Raw genomic sequence first — 14,197 nt, forward strand, 5'->3', positions numbered from 1 at the left:
TTAGGCTCTTTGGCCTTGTTCAAACTGTCAGCTCAAATGCATTTTTTTTTTCTTTTGGCCTATCCAGATTGATTTTAGAAAGTCTGGACAGCAAAAAAATTACATGAAATGCGATTTTTGCAAATCGGCTCTAAACTACATTTGGAGGTGGTTTGAAATGCGATTCCAATTGGATGTCTACAGATGCATCTCAGTCCAGACGCTCTGGCCAGCCAAATCGGATTTTAAACTATCTTTGGCGTTACTCGCAACGCAACACACAACAATGACGTCAAATCCAGAGTGCCCGCCATGACTGTAGGACGTAACTTCGCAATGTATTACCAGCCTCCTCCGTCGCTGAGTTTGTCTGGTGCGGTGGAGGAGTTCTGCACTGCGACTTGACAGTGTGATTGTTGGGAGAGCGAGATGATGGGTCTCCATTTCTCATGCTTCCGTGTTGGTAGACCGCGTCACCAGCGTACCTAGTTCACGCCCATATTGTTACCACAGCAACCCATGCAGATAGCTTGGTGATGTCTGGACACAAATCCGATCTGATCACTTGCAAATAACAGTGTAGACGCTATGTCTTAAAGATCTGATTTGATTAACAAATCCAATATGCCGGCAGTCTGAACAAGGCCTAAGTCATTGTGGTTAGCAGGGCAGTTGAAATTCTGTCCACTGCAGAAATGAACGAGCCACCCATACACCAACGGGAAGCGGTCTCTCTTCAGGGCCTGTTTTACAGAGAAAACGGACAAAGATGCCAACATCATGGCTAGCATCATAACCAAGCAGCATATATAATGAAATATAAAAAATTTCTTGTTTTGAACTAAAGCAGGGAAGAGTGTCACCCCTGGAGGTGCCCCCCTCCCAGTTTAGCCTTGATTCTCTGTGTGTATGTTCAGTGGTTTAATGTTATTGTCATTTCTTAATACATTTTTCAGTGGAAGTACTGGTCTGTGAGGAAGGGTTTTCTTGGTTGCCGAGCAGCAGACAATTTGCTCTGGCAGTGGCGGGCTGTGAACAAAGCATGTGACTGTCTCTCATCTTTTCTCTCTCTCTCCCCCTGTTCAATTCTATTCTTTCCTTCTGTCCTCCCCCTCTCCTTCTGTCCGTCTGTCACTCTGTCACTCTGTCTGTCACCTTCTCAAACGCCTCCCCCAGGTCCTCAGAATAAAGACTCCAGAGAAAGCCTGACTTACGATGGAGAGGAGAAGGAGGTAAGAGGGATTCTTTTCAAACGCTGCCGCTGTGTGACTCACAGTCTCAGCCTGTCACGTCGTGTGCATCCGTATACATGTTTGTGTTCTCTTAAGTGTATGAGAGTGAGAGACAGAAAGACAAGACAGACAGAAATGGTGAGACAGTGTGAATGACAACGACAGCTAGTGTGATGTGGACAGACAGAGAGTGAAAGAAAGAGGTCACCTGGGCCTGCATGAACATCTTTGTGTCCTTGTTTGGCTACTCTATGCGTACATGATCGCCTGCACGCTTGTGCACGAGATAGAGAGCATGCAGAGGTAGGCACCCTCACAGTGGTACGAGTATTGATTTCCTTTGCTGGAGCTAATAAAGTAACCTTTTATCACAGCTCTTAACACCAGGGGCTGATTAACAGTCAGGGACGTCAGGTGGGTGGGGGATTGGGTTGGGTGATGGAACGAGAGAACTGCAGATGGATAAAGGATGGATCAAGTTGGACATAGAGATGGACGGAGATAAAAAGTAGTCCTGGGGATCTTCTCTTGCAGACAGTGTAAGACTCTGGGGATGAGGGTCATCAGGTGAAGAGGGATTGATAGTTAGTGTGATAGATGGATGGTCGAGATGCAGGGATGGTTTTCAGAGCAGAACAGGCTTTAGCAGGAGTAAAGGGGAGAGAGGCTGGAATACTGAGCCAGATTTAAAGGTGCTATGTGTAATATTTTGGTTTTCCTGAACATAATATGACTAGTAAATATGAGTAAGGGGTGGTAAGTTGTGACTGATGCGGAGTAAACAAACTCATACAGCCCCTTACCCTCCTCCCTGGCTTTCTGTGTTTAGCAACAGGAGCCTTGTTTTAGCTGTTGATGAAGCCTTGCCCCAACAATGACTTGACTTACACTCCGCACTCACAGTCTACAGTGAGCTATGCAGCAACTGTGCCAAACAATATTTACTTGAAGGGGTTTGAAAATAGCGTTGGCGAATGTGTCCGCCTTTTCCTCCCTTGCTATTTTTGCTTGTCTTGCTTCTGGAGCTTCATGTCCATTTTTATTGTTGTTAATCATATTAGCTGAAAGATGAAAGTCAATGTTCAGGTTCAGCAGACATTACACATAGCGCCTTTAAAGAAGGGTAAGTCGGTGATACCGTGTTGACATAATCCACTGGAGGCATGGGCACTTGACAGCATGGTGATATTTCAAGGTGATACTCACATTGTATCACAATGACTTCCTCACCAAGAACAACGGTGATGGCAGCCTGTACATCAAGATGCATGGTCCATAAAACAGAGTTATTAGTCATGCAAACAGCAAGTCGCCACCCGGAAAACTGATTTATTAGCAGGGTGAGTTTACACAAAGAACAGGTTTGGTGTGGTAGGATGCTCACACACAACATTTGAAAGAACACAAAGCAAATTTCGACTTCTAAGGTAGATGACATTATGAAGTAGAAAAATCTGCGAGTATCTTAGAATATCTAGTTAAGGAAATCTAAGAATCTTAGTTGTCAAGAAGCTGAGGGAATGAAAAATGGTCTCTGTTGGATAGAATAAAAAGACAACAATTTCACAAATAGAGAATGTATTGTGATAACACCTTTTGCCTGTCAACTTCCCTGCCAAGATAAGTTTGATGGACTTTTCCTTGTCATCATTTGGCCTTATCGCATTTCCCCCATGGTGGAATGCTACTCCAACAAGCTTTCCCCTCGCCCTGTCCCTCTATCCCTCCCTCTAGCCACTCCATCACCACTTACAATCCCCTCTCCCCACTAAGGCTCGGAGCAGTAGAGACACAGGGAAATCGGCATCCAGCCTCGGCCTGGCAGACTTTGACCTGCTGCGGGTGATCGGCCGGGGCAGCTATGCCAAGGTGCTTCTGGTGCGACTGAAGAAAACTGAGCGCATCTACGCCATGAAAGTAGTCAAGAAGGAGCTGGTCAATGACGACGAGGTAATCAGACAGGCAGTAAACATACTACATTTCATTCCTCTGGTTCAATGAGCCTCCTAAAATGGGAGTGATGCCTGTGTCAAAATCCTGCTTTAATTGAGTCTGTATTAACATTTGGTTAAATGTGGTTGAGTCTCGTATCTCACGTCTGAAACAACTTGGGTTATACTGATGGTCCTCTCCAGACAAATGGCTCTCTAAAAAGGTGTGGATAACCATTTATGTCATCAAAAATTGATTCCCGCGTACACATGTAGCCGCACAGCTAACGGCAACCAGAGGTGGTTAGCCTTGATTAGACGCACTTAACGTGATTGACAAATTGACAAGTGCCTCTCAATCGATGCTCGAGTGTTCTTCCGTCCCTGCCCTGTCAGCGTGAGCAGCATGCATGTCCAGACATATTATCATCTATCTGTCAATAGAGGCCTGCGTCTACTTTCCATCTATGTGCTCAGCTATTTTCTGTTACCAGACCGAATCTTACATGTGAGCAGGCCTCTGGCCATTCAAGATGGTCGATCATACAATGTGCTTATTCGACGTTCACAAGTTCATGTCTGAATGATCAAAAATGTACGTTTGTGTGGGTGCTTGCGCGTTTGTGTATGCATTTGTGTGTCTGTTTCAGGACATCGACTGGGTGCAAACGGAAAAACACGTTTTTGAACAGGCATCCAATCATCCCTTCTTGGTCGGCCTTCATTCTTGTTTCCAGACAGAGAGCAGGTGAGAGCACCCCCCCCCCCCCGCTTCCTCCTGTCTTGTTCTGTGCAGGGTTTCTACACAAATCTACAAACCTCAGTTCCAATGAAGTTGGGACGTTGTGTAAAATGTAAACAAAAACAGAATACAATGATTTGCAAATCCTTTTCGACCGACATTCAATTGAATACACTACAAAGACAAGATATTTAATATTCAAACTGATAAACTTTGTTTTTTTGCAAATATTCACTCATTTTGAATTTGATGCCTGCGACATGTTCCAAAAAAATCGAGACAGGGGCATGTTTACCACTGTGTTACATCACCTTTCCTTTTAACAACACTTAATAAGCGTTTGGGAACTGAGGACACTGATTGTTGAAGCTTTGTAGGTGGAATTCTTTCCCATTCTTGCTTGATGTACGACTTCAGTTGCTCAACAGTCCAGGGTCTCCATAGTCGTATTTTGCACTTCATAATGCGCCCCACATTTTCAATGGGAGACAGGTCTGGACTGCAGGCAGGCCAGTCTAGTACCCGCACTCTTTTACTACGAAGCCACGCTGTTGTAACACATGCAGAATGTGGCTTGGCATTGTCTTGCTGAAATAAGCAGGGACGTCCCTGAAAAAGACATCACTTGGATGGCAGCATATGTTGCTCCAAAACCTGTATGTACCTTTCAGCATTAATGGTGCCTTCACAGATGTGCAAGTTACTCATGCCATGGGCACTAGCACACCCCCATACCGTCACAGATGCTGGCTTTTGAACTTTGCGCTGATAACAGTCTGGATGGTCTTTTTCCTCTTTAGCCCGGAGGACACGACGTCCATGATTTCCAAAAACAATTTGAAATGTGGACTCGTCAGACCACAGCACACTTTTCCACCTTGCGTCAGTCCATCTCAGATGAGCTCGGGCCCAGAGAAGCCGGCGGCGTTTCTGGGTGTTGTTGATATATGGCTTTCGCTTTGCCTGGTAGAGTTTTAACTTGCACTTGTAGATGTAGCGACGAACTGTGTTAACTGAGAATGGTTTTCTGAAGTGTTCCTGTGCCCACGTGGTAATATCCTTTACAGAATGATGTCGGTTTTTAATGCAGTGCCGCCTGAGGGATCGAAGGTCACGGGCATTCAGTGTTGGTTTTCGGTCTTGCCGCTTACGTGCAGAAATTTCTCCGGATTCTCTGAATCTTTTGATGATATTATGGACTGTAGATGATGAAATCCCTAAATTCCTTGCAATTGTACGTTGAGAAACGTTGTTCTTAAACTGTTGGACTATTTGCTCACGCAGTTGTTCACAAAGTGGTGAACCTCACCCCATCCTTGCTTGTGAACCACTGAGCCTTTCGGGGGTGCTCCTTTTATACCCAATCATGACACTCACCTGTTTCCAATTAACCTGTTCACCTGTGGAATGTTCCAAACAGGTGTTTTTTGAGCATTCCTCAACTTTCCCAGTCTTTTGTTGCCCCTGTCCCAGCTTTTTTGGAACGTGTTGCAGGCATCAAATTCAAAATGAGTGAATATTTGCAAAAAACAATAAAGTTTCTATCAGTTTGAACATTAAATATCTTGTCTTTGTAGTGTATTCAATTGAATATAGGTCGAAAAGGATTTGCAAATCATTGTATTCTGTTTTTATTCACGTTTTACACAACGTCCCAACTTCATTGGCATTGGAGTTTGTTAAAAAGGCTCACACCTATGAAGCATCAAATTAATACTTCAAAGTTCCCGAAATTTGACAAATCACCTGAAAACGCATATCAGGAAGTCCGTCAATCTACATGACACCTTATCTAAAGTTGCAGTGTGATCCTCCACTAAAACAGTGTTGTTGCACGACTTGTTTTGATCACATAGTTGGTTAATTGAATTTAAACTATTTTTTCCTGCCTCCTTCACCTTTCCCACCTCATTTCTTTGCAATGCTTACAGAGTTAAACAGACCTGAATATGTTACACAACAAAAGATCCAAAATTGTCATGACCGGTGATTTAAGTTTAAAGAGGTTCTTTTTCTTTCTCATCTCCAGACTCTTCTTTGTAATCGAATATGTTAACGGCGGTGATCTGATGTTTCACATGCAGAGACAAAGGAAACTTCCAGAAGAACATGCAAGGTAGAGGCGGATTCTCACTTTAGACTAGTCTCACTGTGGGCCTCATGTTTAAGTAAGAATTGAGACTGACATCATTTAGCCCCCATGAAGGTAGCTGTAGGCCAATGTTTTGTTTTGTTTGAGGTGGTGGTGGCTGGAGTGAGGTAAAATTTGGTTCTGAGGTCAAGAATCATTACTGAGCCCATTCCAGGTTTTTCTTTTTTGCTTAGATATATTTGTGTATTTATGTGCTTTTCATTGTATTTACATTTTTCTGCCTCCAAGGGGGTTTCACTGCCTCTAAATTTATTTTAGAAACTACAGCGTTGGTCTTTGTTTTCCTGAGGCTATTTTAACTGTGCTTGAATGATTTCACTCCCTTGTCAGATTCTACTCAGCAGAAATAAGTCTGGCGCTGAACTACCTCCACGAGCGGGGCATTATATACAGAGACCTGAAACTAGACAACGTACTGCTGGAGTCTGAGGGACACATCAAGCTCACAGACTATGGCATGTGCAAGGTACGTGTACATGCAAAAGTGTGAGTATGCTGTGTCAAAAGATGTGTGCACTCCCGGTACAATAATGTGCCTTGGCTACAAGTGTGCACCGAAAGTCCATGTGATGTAGGCCTACGTATACATGTGTGTGACATCCTTGCCATCTCCTTGTCATGAAGGAACGTACTCTTGTGAGCAAAGTTGTCGGGATAATGTGGCTTTTTTTGTTTGTTCTTTTTTTCATTGCAGGAGGGTTTGAGACCAGGTGATACAACCAGCACTTTCTGCGGTACACCCAATTACATAGCCCCTGAAATACTCAGAGGAGAGGATTATGGTGAGAAATCCAGCACATAAACACACAGATTTACCTAAACTGTACATTCATTCTTCAGTTAACATATATGATGGGCTATAACAGTAATACCTAAGAGAGCATGATAATGGGTATAGTGGTAATGAGGATATGAGCCACACAGGCATTTTCTTATGCGATGTCTTTTCACAAGAATGACAAAAAAAAAAAAAAAAGAAATAGAAGAAAGAAGATGGTGCATTGAAACTCTCTTTGCTCGGGGTGTCTGGGTCTACCAGTATGGGGATCTCCAGTTCGAATCCCCGTGTTACCTCTGGCTTGGTCGGGCGTCCCTACAGACACAATTGACCATGTCTGCGCTTGGGAAGCCGGATGTGGGTGGGTGTGTGTCCTGGTCACTGCACTAGCGCCTCCTCTGGTCAGTTGGGGTGCCTGTTCAGGGGAGAGGGGGAACTGGGGGGAGTAGTGTGGTCCTTCCACGTAATTAAAACAAAAGTGGGGGCATCCAGGTAACATAGCGGTCTATTGCATTACCTACCAACACGGGGCTCGGCAGTTCGAATCCCCGTGTTACCTCCAGCTTGGTCAGGCCTCCCTACAGACACAACTGGCCGTGTCTGTGGGTGGGAAGCCGGGTGTGGGTATGTGCCCTGGTCGCTGTACTAGCGCCTCCTCGGGTCGGTCAGGGCGCTTGTTCGGGGGGGAAGGGGAACTAGGTGGAATAGCACTACATCTGCCAGGCGAAACTCCTCACTGTTAGGTGAAAAGGAGTGGCTGGCGACTCCACATCTATCAGAGGAGGCATGTAGTAGTCTGCAGCCCACCCCGGCTTGGCAGGCAGGGGGGGTGGAGCAGTGACAGGAATGGCTCGGAAGAGTGGGGTAATTGGCCAAATACAATTCGGAGAAAAGGGGGGAAATCAAAAAAAAAAAAGAAAAAAAGAAACTCTCCGTACTCATAAGTGTTGGCATAGCGACCAAACCGGCGACAGGCATGGGCATATGTCCATGAATACCTGGATGGCTTCCAGCGCTTTACCTGGGCCCGTGTACATAGGGTTAGTGGTCGTGTCAGGAAGGGCATCCAACATAAAATTTTGCCAAGTCAGTATGCGGATTGACAAGACCATACCGGATCGGTCAAGGCTTCATACGGGATTGGCTGAAGCCCGGGTTAACAACGGCTGCCATTGGTGCTGTGCCCTCACAGGGTACCGATGAAAACTGTAAAATCTGCTGTGGCAACCCCTGAGAAACAGGGAACAAGCTGAAAGAAGAAAACAGAAGAAAGGAGATGTTGCGTTGAAACTCTCCTTGCTCATCACAATTGTTGGCATAGTGACCAAACCAGCTATTAATAATTCACAGGTAGCAGTGATTCACCAGAGTCACCATGGTTGTAAATGACCAATTATTCAGCTGGACCAAACTATTGATTTTATTAGAGATCATTTTTGAATGATAAATAGAGTTTTTGCACAATTCTGTTATTTGATGACTGATTTTTCTACTGTTATGCTGCTCTTTCATGTTCTGATCACACCCTTCCTTCTCTCATCCTTCTTGCCTATTTGTCCATAATTTGATATGTGCTATTTGTGCATGTCAGGTTTCAGTGTGGACTGGTGGGCGCTGGGGGTGCTCATGTTTGAGATGATGGCTGGCCGGTCGCCCTTCGACATTGTGGGGAGCTCCGACAACCCCGACCAGAACACAGAAGACTACTTATTCCAAGGTAACGCACCACCGAGTGTTAAATCTAAGACTTTTAAATAGCGTTTTGGAATCCCATGACATGTTCCTAATTGACAGTTCTTATGGGAGCATACACGCACCATCTGTTAGAGTGAAGTGTGTGAAGACTTGTGGATTCATACGTGGGTAGTTTAAATGAGGTTTAAAGCATTCTAGCTGCGTTAATAAGCATGCATCTTTGTTTTGTTTTGACTGCAATATGAACATTTTATCGATTAAAAAATGAAATATTACCACTATAACTGTTAGTCACTTGTCATTTATTGGACGATTTCTTTTCCAGCTATTGATTGTTGAAAGGAGGCAATATGTATTTTCAGTAAGGGTTATGCTTGAAGTAGAGCCCTATGAGTTGTTTTTTCCTCTCCATTTTTGGTTTTCTCGGTTTTATTTAATTTAATTCAGATTTTTGCATTTTATTGTAAGAACGTTTGTATAATCGTGTACAATAAGAAAAGCGAAATAGGGGGGCGTCCAGGTAGCGTAGTGGTCTATTCCATTGCCTACCAACGCGGGGATCACTGGATCGAATCCCCGTGTTACCTCAGGCTAGTGACGCAGACACAGTTGGCCGTGTCTGTGGGTGGGAAGCCGGGTGTGAGCATGTGTCCTGGTCGCTGCACTAGCACCTCGTCTGGTCGGTCGGGGCGCCTGTTCAGGGAGGAGGGGGAACTGGGGGGGAATAGCGTGATCCTCCCATCCGCTACGTCCCCCTGGCGAAACTCCTCACTGTCAGGTGAAAAGAAGCAGCTGGCAACTCCACATGTATCGAAGGAGGCATGTGGTAGTCTGCAGCCCTCCCCAGATTGGCAGAGGGGGTGGAGCTGCGACCGGGACAGCTCGGAAGAGCGGGGTAATTGGCCAGATACAATTGTGGAGAAAAGGGGATTAAAAAAAAACCCCAAAAAAACAAAACAAAACTGCTATAAAAATACTATTTCAAGACTAGGATTAATTACAGTCACAGCTGGACATCATGGCATTAGCTACAATAAAACATTTCCCATGGCTGAGCTGTTTTCTGACCGTTGTTTTATTGCTTTACAATCACTGAAAGTCAATCAGCAGAGAAGCCACTCACCGTAATTCATTTAATATCATGAAAACTGCGACTGTTAAACACTTTTGAAGTCTTTTAATAAGGGCTTGGAAACTATGATCGCCTGATCGCTGTCATTTCATGTTAGACTTGGTTGCTTTCGTGCGAGAGTCCGCCTAGGAGGCTGCACATCCACAGACTGACAGGCAAAACGTTTTTATTTGGTAGATTTTTTTAGCTTGAGCGCTGCATATTAAAAACTTTTTCATATTTCCCGTTAATTGGACTTGGGTGCTGCGCAAAAGTCTTACAATGGCAGGAAAAACACCTTTCTTCTGTCTGTGTGTGTGTACGGCGAAGGGGAGATACGTATGCCTGGTGGAGATCTACGAGATCTACACTCTGAGTGCTCTCCTCTAGTTTTGTATGAAACGTTTGGAACTTTTGTTTTTGTTTTGTTTTTGTATAGCTTAAACCTAGTAGTGAACGGGTTTGCCTGTTAGAACATGTTATATAAAAAATATTATATTATATTATATTATATTAGAATATAAAAAGGGTAGGTATAATAAGCTAAAGCTTCAGCCTACACTTTTTCAGTCAATATTTTTTGTTTTCCTTTTAATTAATGCCTTATTGTTATTTATTTATTTCTATGTGCATTCTTTTTGGAAAATTATTGAAAATGTGTTGTTAATAAGGACCCAAATAAATTAGTACTACTACTACTACTATTACTATGTTGTTTTCTTCTGTGATGCAATCATATTCCCTATCTCATATACTAACAAACCTCTGTGCACATTGTGATGTGCACACTGACACGCACAAAAACACAGAAGCCGGACACGGTTTCTGTTCATGGTTTCTGCAAGGGAGATGGACAGATGATGTAAGGACAAATTCATTGAAATTCCCAATATATTTGCAAAGTTCATAATAATCTCCCCCAAATATCCAAATTCTGTGAACTTCCGTGTTTGTCTGAAATAATTTATGTCTCCGTTCTGTGATTCCGTCCATGTCCTCTGCATCGCAGAAGTCATAGGGACTTATTTAAGACGTTGGACCGACCTTTGCAGCATCGGTCTCATAAATGCCACAAGGACCACCTATCTGATTCTTTCCCCCCTCGTATGTGTCTCCCCCCACCTCTTGATCCCTGCAGTAATATTAGAAAAACAGATCAGAATTCCCCGCTCACTGTCGGTCAAAGCCGCCAGCGTCCTCAAGGGATTCCTCAACAAGGTAAGAGGGAGTTCAGAAAGGTCTAGATCAATCTTTTTTCTTTTCATTTCTTTTTTTGCAAAGCAACAATGTACATTAATCAACATTCAAACAAATGTAATGTATCCGAGTTAGCCAAAAGGCCAGTTTTCATCGGCAGTCCATCTTAAACTGTCTGCCTGCACTGGCCCCAGAGAATGACATCATTATTATGGCTCCTGGTTGCTGTCTGTGTGCGTCTCTCACTATCTCACCTTCTTCTTTTCCCACCCTTACTCTTCTGTCTCGGTGGGACTCTCACCAATCTTCAACCCCTACACCCAACCCATTTCTCTCTCTCTCTCTCTCTCTCTCTCTCTCTCTCTCTCTCTCTCTCTCTCTCTCTCTCTCTCTCTCTCGCTCTCTCGCTCTCTCTGTCTCTGTCTGTCGCTCTCTCTTTCTTTCTCTCTCTCTTTTCTCTCTGTCTGGCTCCCTCACCATCATACACCCTTTTTCACTGCCCTCAATTCCCCTCTCACCTCCTCCGCCATATCTGCCCTTCTTCCTTCTGTCCATCTCTACTTTTCATTTCCACCTCCCCTATCTTTCTCTCTATCTCTCTGTCTGTTTCTATCTGTCTCTGTGTCTGTCTGTGTCTCTCACTTGCTCTGTCCCTCCCATAGGAGCCTAAGGAGCGTCTGGGCTGCCACCCTCAAACAGGCTTTGCTGACATCATGAGCCATCCGTTCTTCCGAAACGTCGACTGGGACCTTGTGAGTCATCTATTTTTATCCTCTCTCTCTCTCTCTCTCTCTCTCTCTCTCTCTCTCTCTCTCTCTCTCTCTCTCTCTCTCTCTCTCTCTCTCTCTCTCTCTCTCTCTCTCGCTTGCTCTCTTTTTATATATATATATATATATACACTACCGTTCAAAAGTTTGGGATCACCCAAACAATTTTGTGTTTTCCATGAAAAGTCACACTTATTCACCACCATATGTTGTGAAATGAATAGAAAATAGAGTCAAGACATTGACAAGGTTAGAAATAATGATTTGTATTTGAAATAAGATTTTTTTTACATCAAACTTTGCTTTCGTCAAAGAATCCTCCATTTGCAGCAATTACAGCATTGCAGACCTTTGGCATTCTAGCTGTTAATTTGTTGAGGTAATCTGGAGAAATTGCACCCCACGCTTCCAGAAGCAGCTTCCACAAGTTGGATTGGTTGGATGGGCACTTCTTTGAGCAGATTGAGTTTCTGGAGCATCACATTTGTGGGGTCAATTAAACGCTCAAAATGGCCAGAAAAAGAGAACTTTCATCTGAAACTCGACAGTCTATTCTTGTTCTTAGAAATGAAGGCTATTCCATGCGAGAAATTGCTAAGAAATTGAAGATTTCCTACACCGGTGTGTACTACTCCCTTCAGAGGACAGCACAAACAGGCTCTAACAGGTACTATTTAATGAAGATGCCAGTTGGGGACCTGTGAGGCGTCTGTTTCTCAAACTAGAGACTCTAATGTACTTATCTTCTTGCTCAGTTGTGCAACGCGGCCTCCCACTTCTTTTTCTACTCTGGTTAGAGCCTGTTTGTGCTGTCCTCTGAAGGGAGTAGTACACACCGGTGTAGGAAATCTTCAATTTCTTAGCAATTTCTCGCATGGAATAGCCTTCATTTCTAAGAACAAGAATAGACTGTCGAGTTTCAGATGAAAGTTCTCTTTTTCTGGCCATTTTGAGCGTTTAATTGACCCCACAAATGTGATGCTCCAGAAACTCAATCTGCTCAAAGAAGTGCCCATCCAACCAATCCAACTTGTGGGAGCTGCTTCTGGAAGCGTGGGGTGCAATTTCTCCAGATTACCTCAACAAATTAACAGCTAGAATGCCAAAGGTCTGCAATGCTGTAATTGCTGCAAATGGAGGATTCTTTGACGAAAGCAAAGTTTGATGTAAAAAAAATCTTATTTCAAATACAAATCATTATTTCTAACCTTGCCAATGTCTTGACTCTATTTTCTATTCATTTCACAACATATGGTGGTGAATAAGTGTGACTTTTCATGGAAAACACAAAATTGTTTGGGTGATCCCAAACTTTTGAACGGTAGTGTATATATATATATATATATAGTCTCTCTATATATTATATAATCGATCAGCCAAAACATGAAAACCCCCTGATGCCACTGCTATCAGGGAATACCATTGCCATGCAGGGGTGTACTTGGTCTGCAACAGTGTGTAGGTAGGCGGTACATGTCAAAGTAACAACCACATGAATGCCAGGACCCAAGGTTTCCCAGCAGAACATTGCTCAGAGCATCACACTGCCTCCGCCGGCTTGTCTTCCCATAGTGCATCCTGTTGCCATCTCTTCCTCAGCTAAACTACACGCATGCACCCGGCCGGCCACATGATACAAAAGACTGATTCATCAGACCATGCCAACTTCTTCCATGGCTCCATGGTCCAGTTCTGATGCTCACATGCCCATTGTAGGCGCTTTCGGTGGTGGATAGGGGTCATCATGGGCACTCGGACCGGTCTGCGGTTACGTAGCTCCATACGCAGCCTGCTGCGATGCACTGTGTGTTCTGACACCTGTATCATAGCCAGCATTAACCTTTTCAGCCACTTCAGCTACAGTAGCTCTGCTGTGGGATCAGACCAGATGGGCTAGCATTCGCTCCCCAAGCGCATCAATGAGCCTTAGGCGCCCATGATCTTGTCGCCGGTTCGCCTTTTGTCCTTCATCGGAACACTTGGTAGGTACTGACCACTGCATACTGGGAACACCCCACAAGACCTGCCATTTTGGAGGTGCTCTGACCCAGTTGTCTAGCCATCACAATTTGGCCCTTGTTAAAGTTGGTCAGATCCTTACGCTTGCCCATTTTTCCTGCTTCCGACCCATCATCTTAAAGAACTGACTGTTCATTTGCTGCCTAATATATCCCACCCCTTGACAGGTGCCATTGTAACGAGATAATGTTATTCACTTACCTGTCAGTGGTTTTAATGTTTTGGCTGGTCGGTGTATATCTGCTGTGTTGATGAATCACTGCACTCTGGACATGAATCATGTTTTTTATCACAAGTTCCCTTGAAGAAAATGAGCACATGTTATTCGGCAAACAGGTCAAAATCAATCTATGTATTGATTTGAGAGAGACGGAAAAACAAAGTGGTCACAAGAAAATGGGGGGTCAAATCTAAGTGCAGCAGGTCACCCTCTCTTTCTCCTGGCCCCATGGTAGCAATGACCCTCTTGTCAGTGCAAAGGGTTATTAGGGATGGGACCAGACTGATGCTGATGTCCTTGAGGCATGTAGGCAGATGGAGACAGGAAAGAAGATAGACGAACGGAAGGAAGGCAGAGACTCATAGGCAGACAGG

General features: G+C 44.1%; 1 protein-coding gene across 2 annotated transcripts in view; it reads left to right on the top strand.

Annotated features, from left to right (window-relative positions):
• prkci (protein kinase C, iota) overlaps nt 1-14,197 on the top strand; it is a 37,033-nt gene that overhangs the window by 18,704 nt on the left and 4,132 nt on the right. The window contains exons 8-16 of one of the 2 annotated variants that reach the window (XM_056292553.1): nt 1,156-1,211; nt 2,946-3,161; nt 3,793-3,890; nt 5,914-6,000; nt 6,367-6,502; nt 6,731-6,818; nt 8,406-8,531; nt 10,759-10,838; nt 11,480-11,569. In XM_056292553.1, coding sequence (XP_056148528.1) covers nt 1,156-1,211; nt 2,946-3,161; nt 3,793-3,890; nt 5,914-6,000; nt 6,367-6,502; nt 6,731-6,818; nt 8,406-8,531; nt 10,759-10,838; nt 11,480-11,569 — 977 coding nt within the window. The remainder of the gene's footprint in view (nt 1-1,155; nt 1,212-2,945; nt 3,162-3,792; nt 3,891-5,913; nt 6,001-6,366; nt 6,503-6,730; nt 6,819-8,405; nt 8,532-10,758; nt 10,839-11,479; nt 11,570-14,197) is intronic. The other variant, XM_056292554.1, reaches the window with a different exon arrangement.

This window comes from Lampris incognitus, chromosome 14 (assembly GCF_029633865.1).
Source record: "Lampris incognitus isolate fLamInc1 chromosome 14, fLamInc1.hap2, whole genome shotgun sequence".
NCBI lineage: Eukaryota > Metazoa > Chordata > Actinopteri > Lampriformes > Lampridae > Lampris > Lampris incognitus.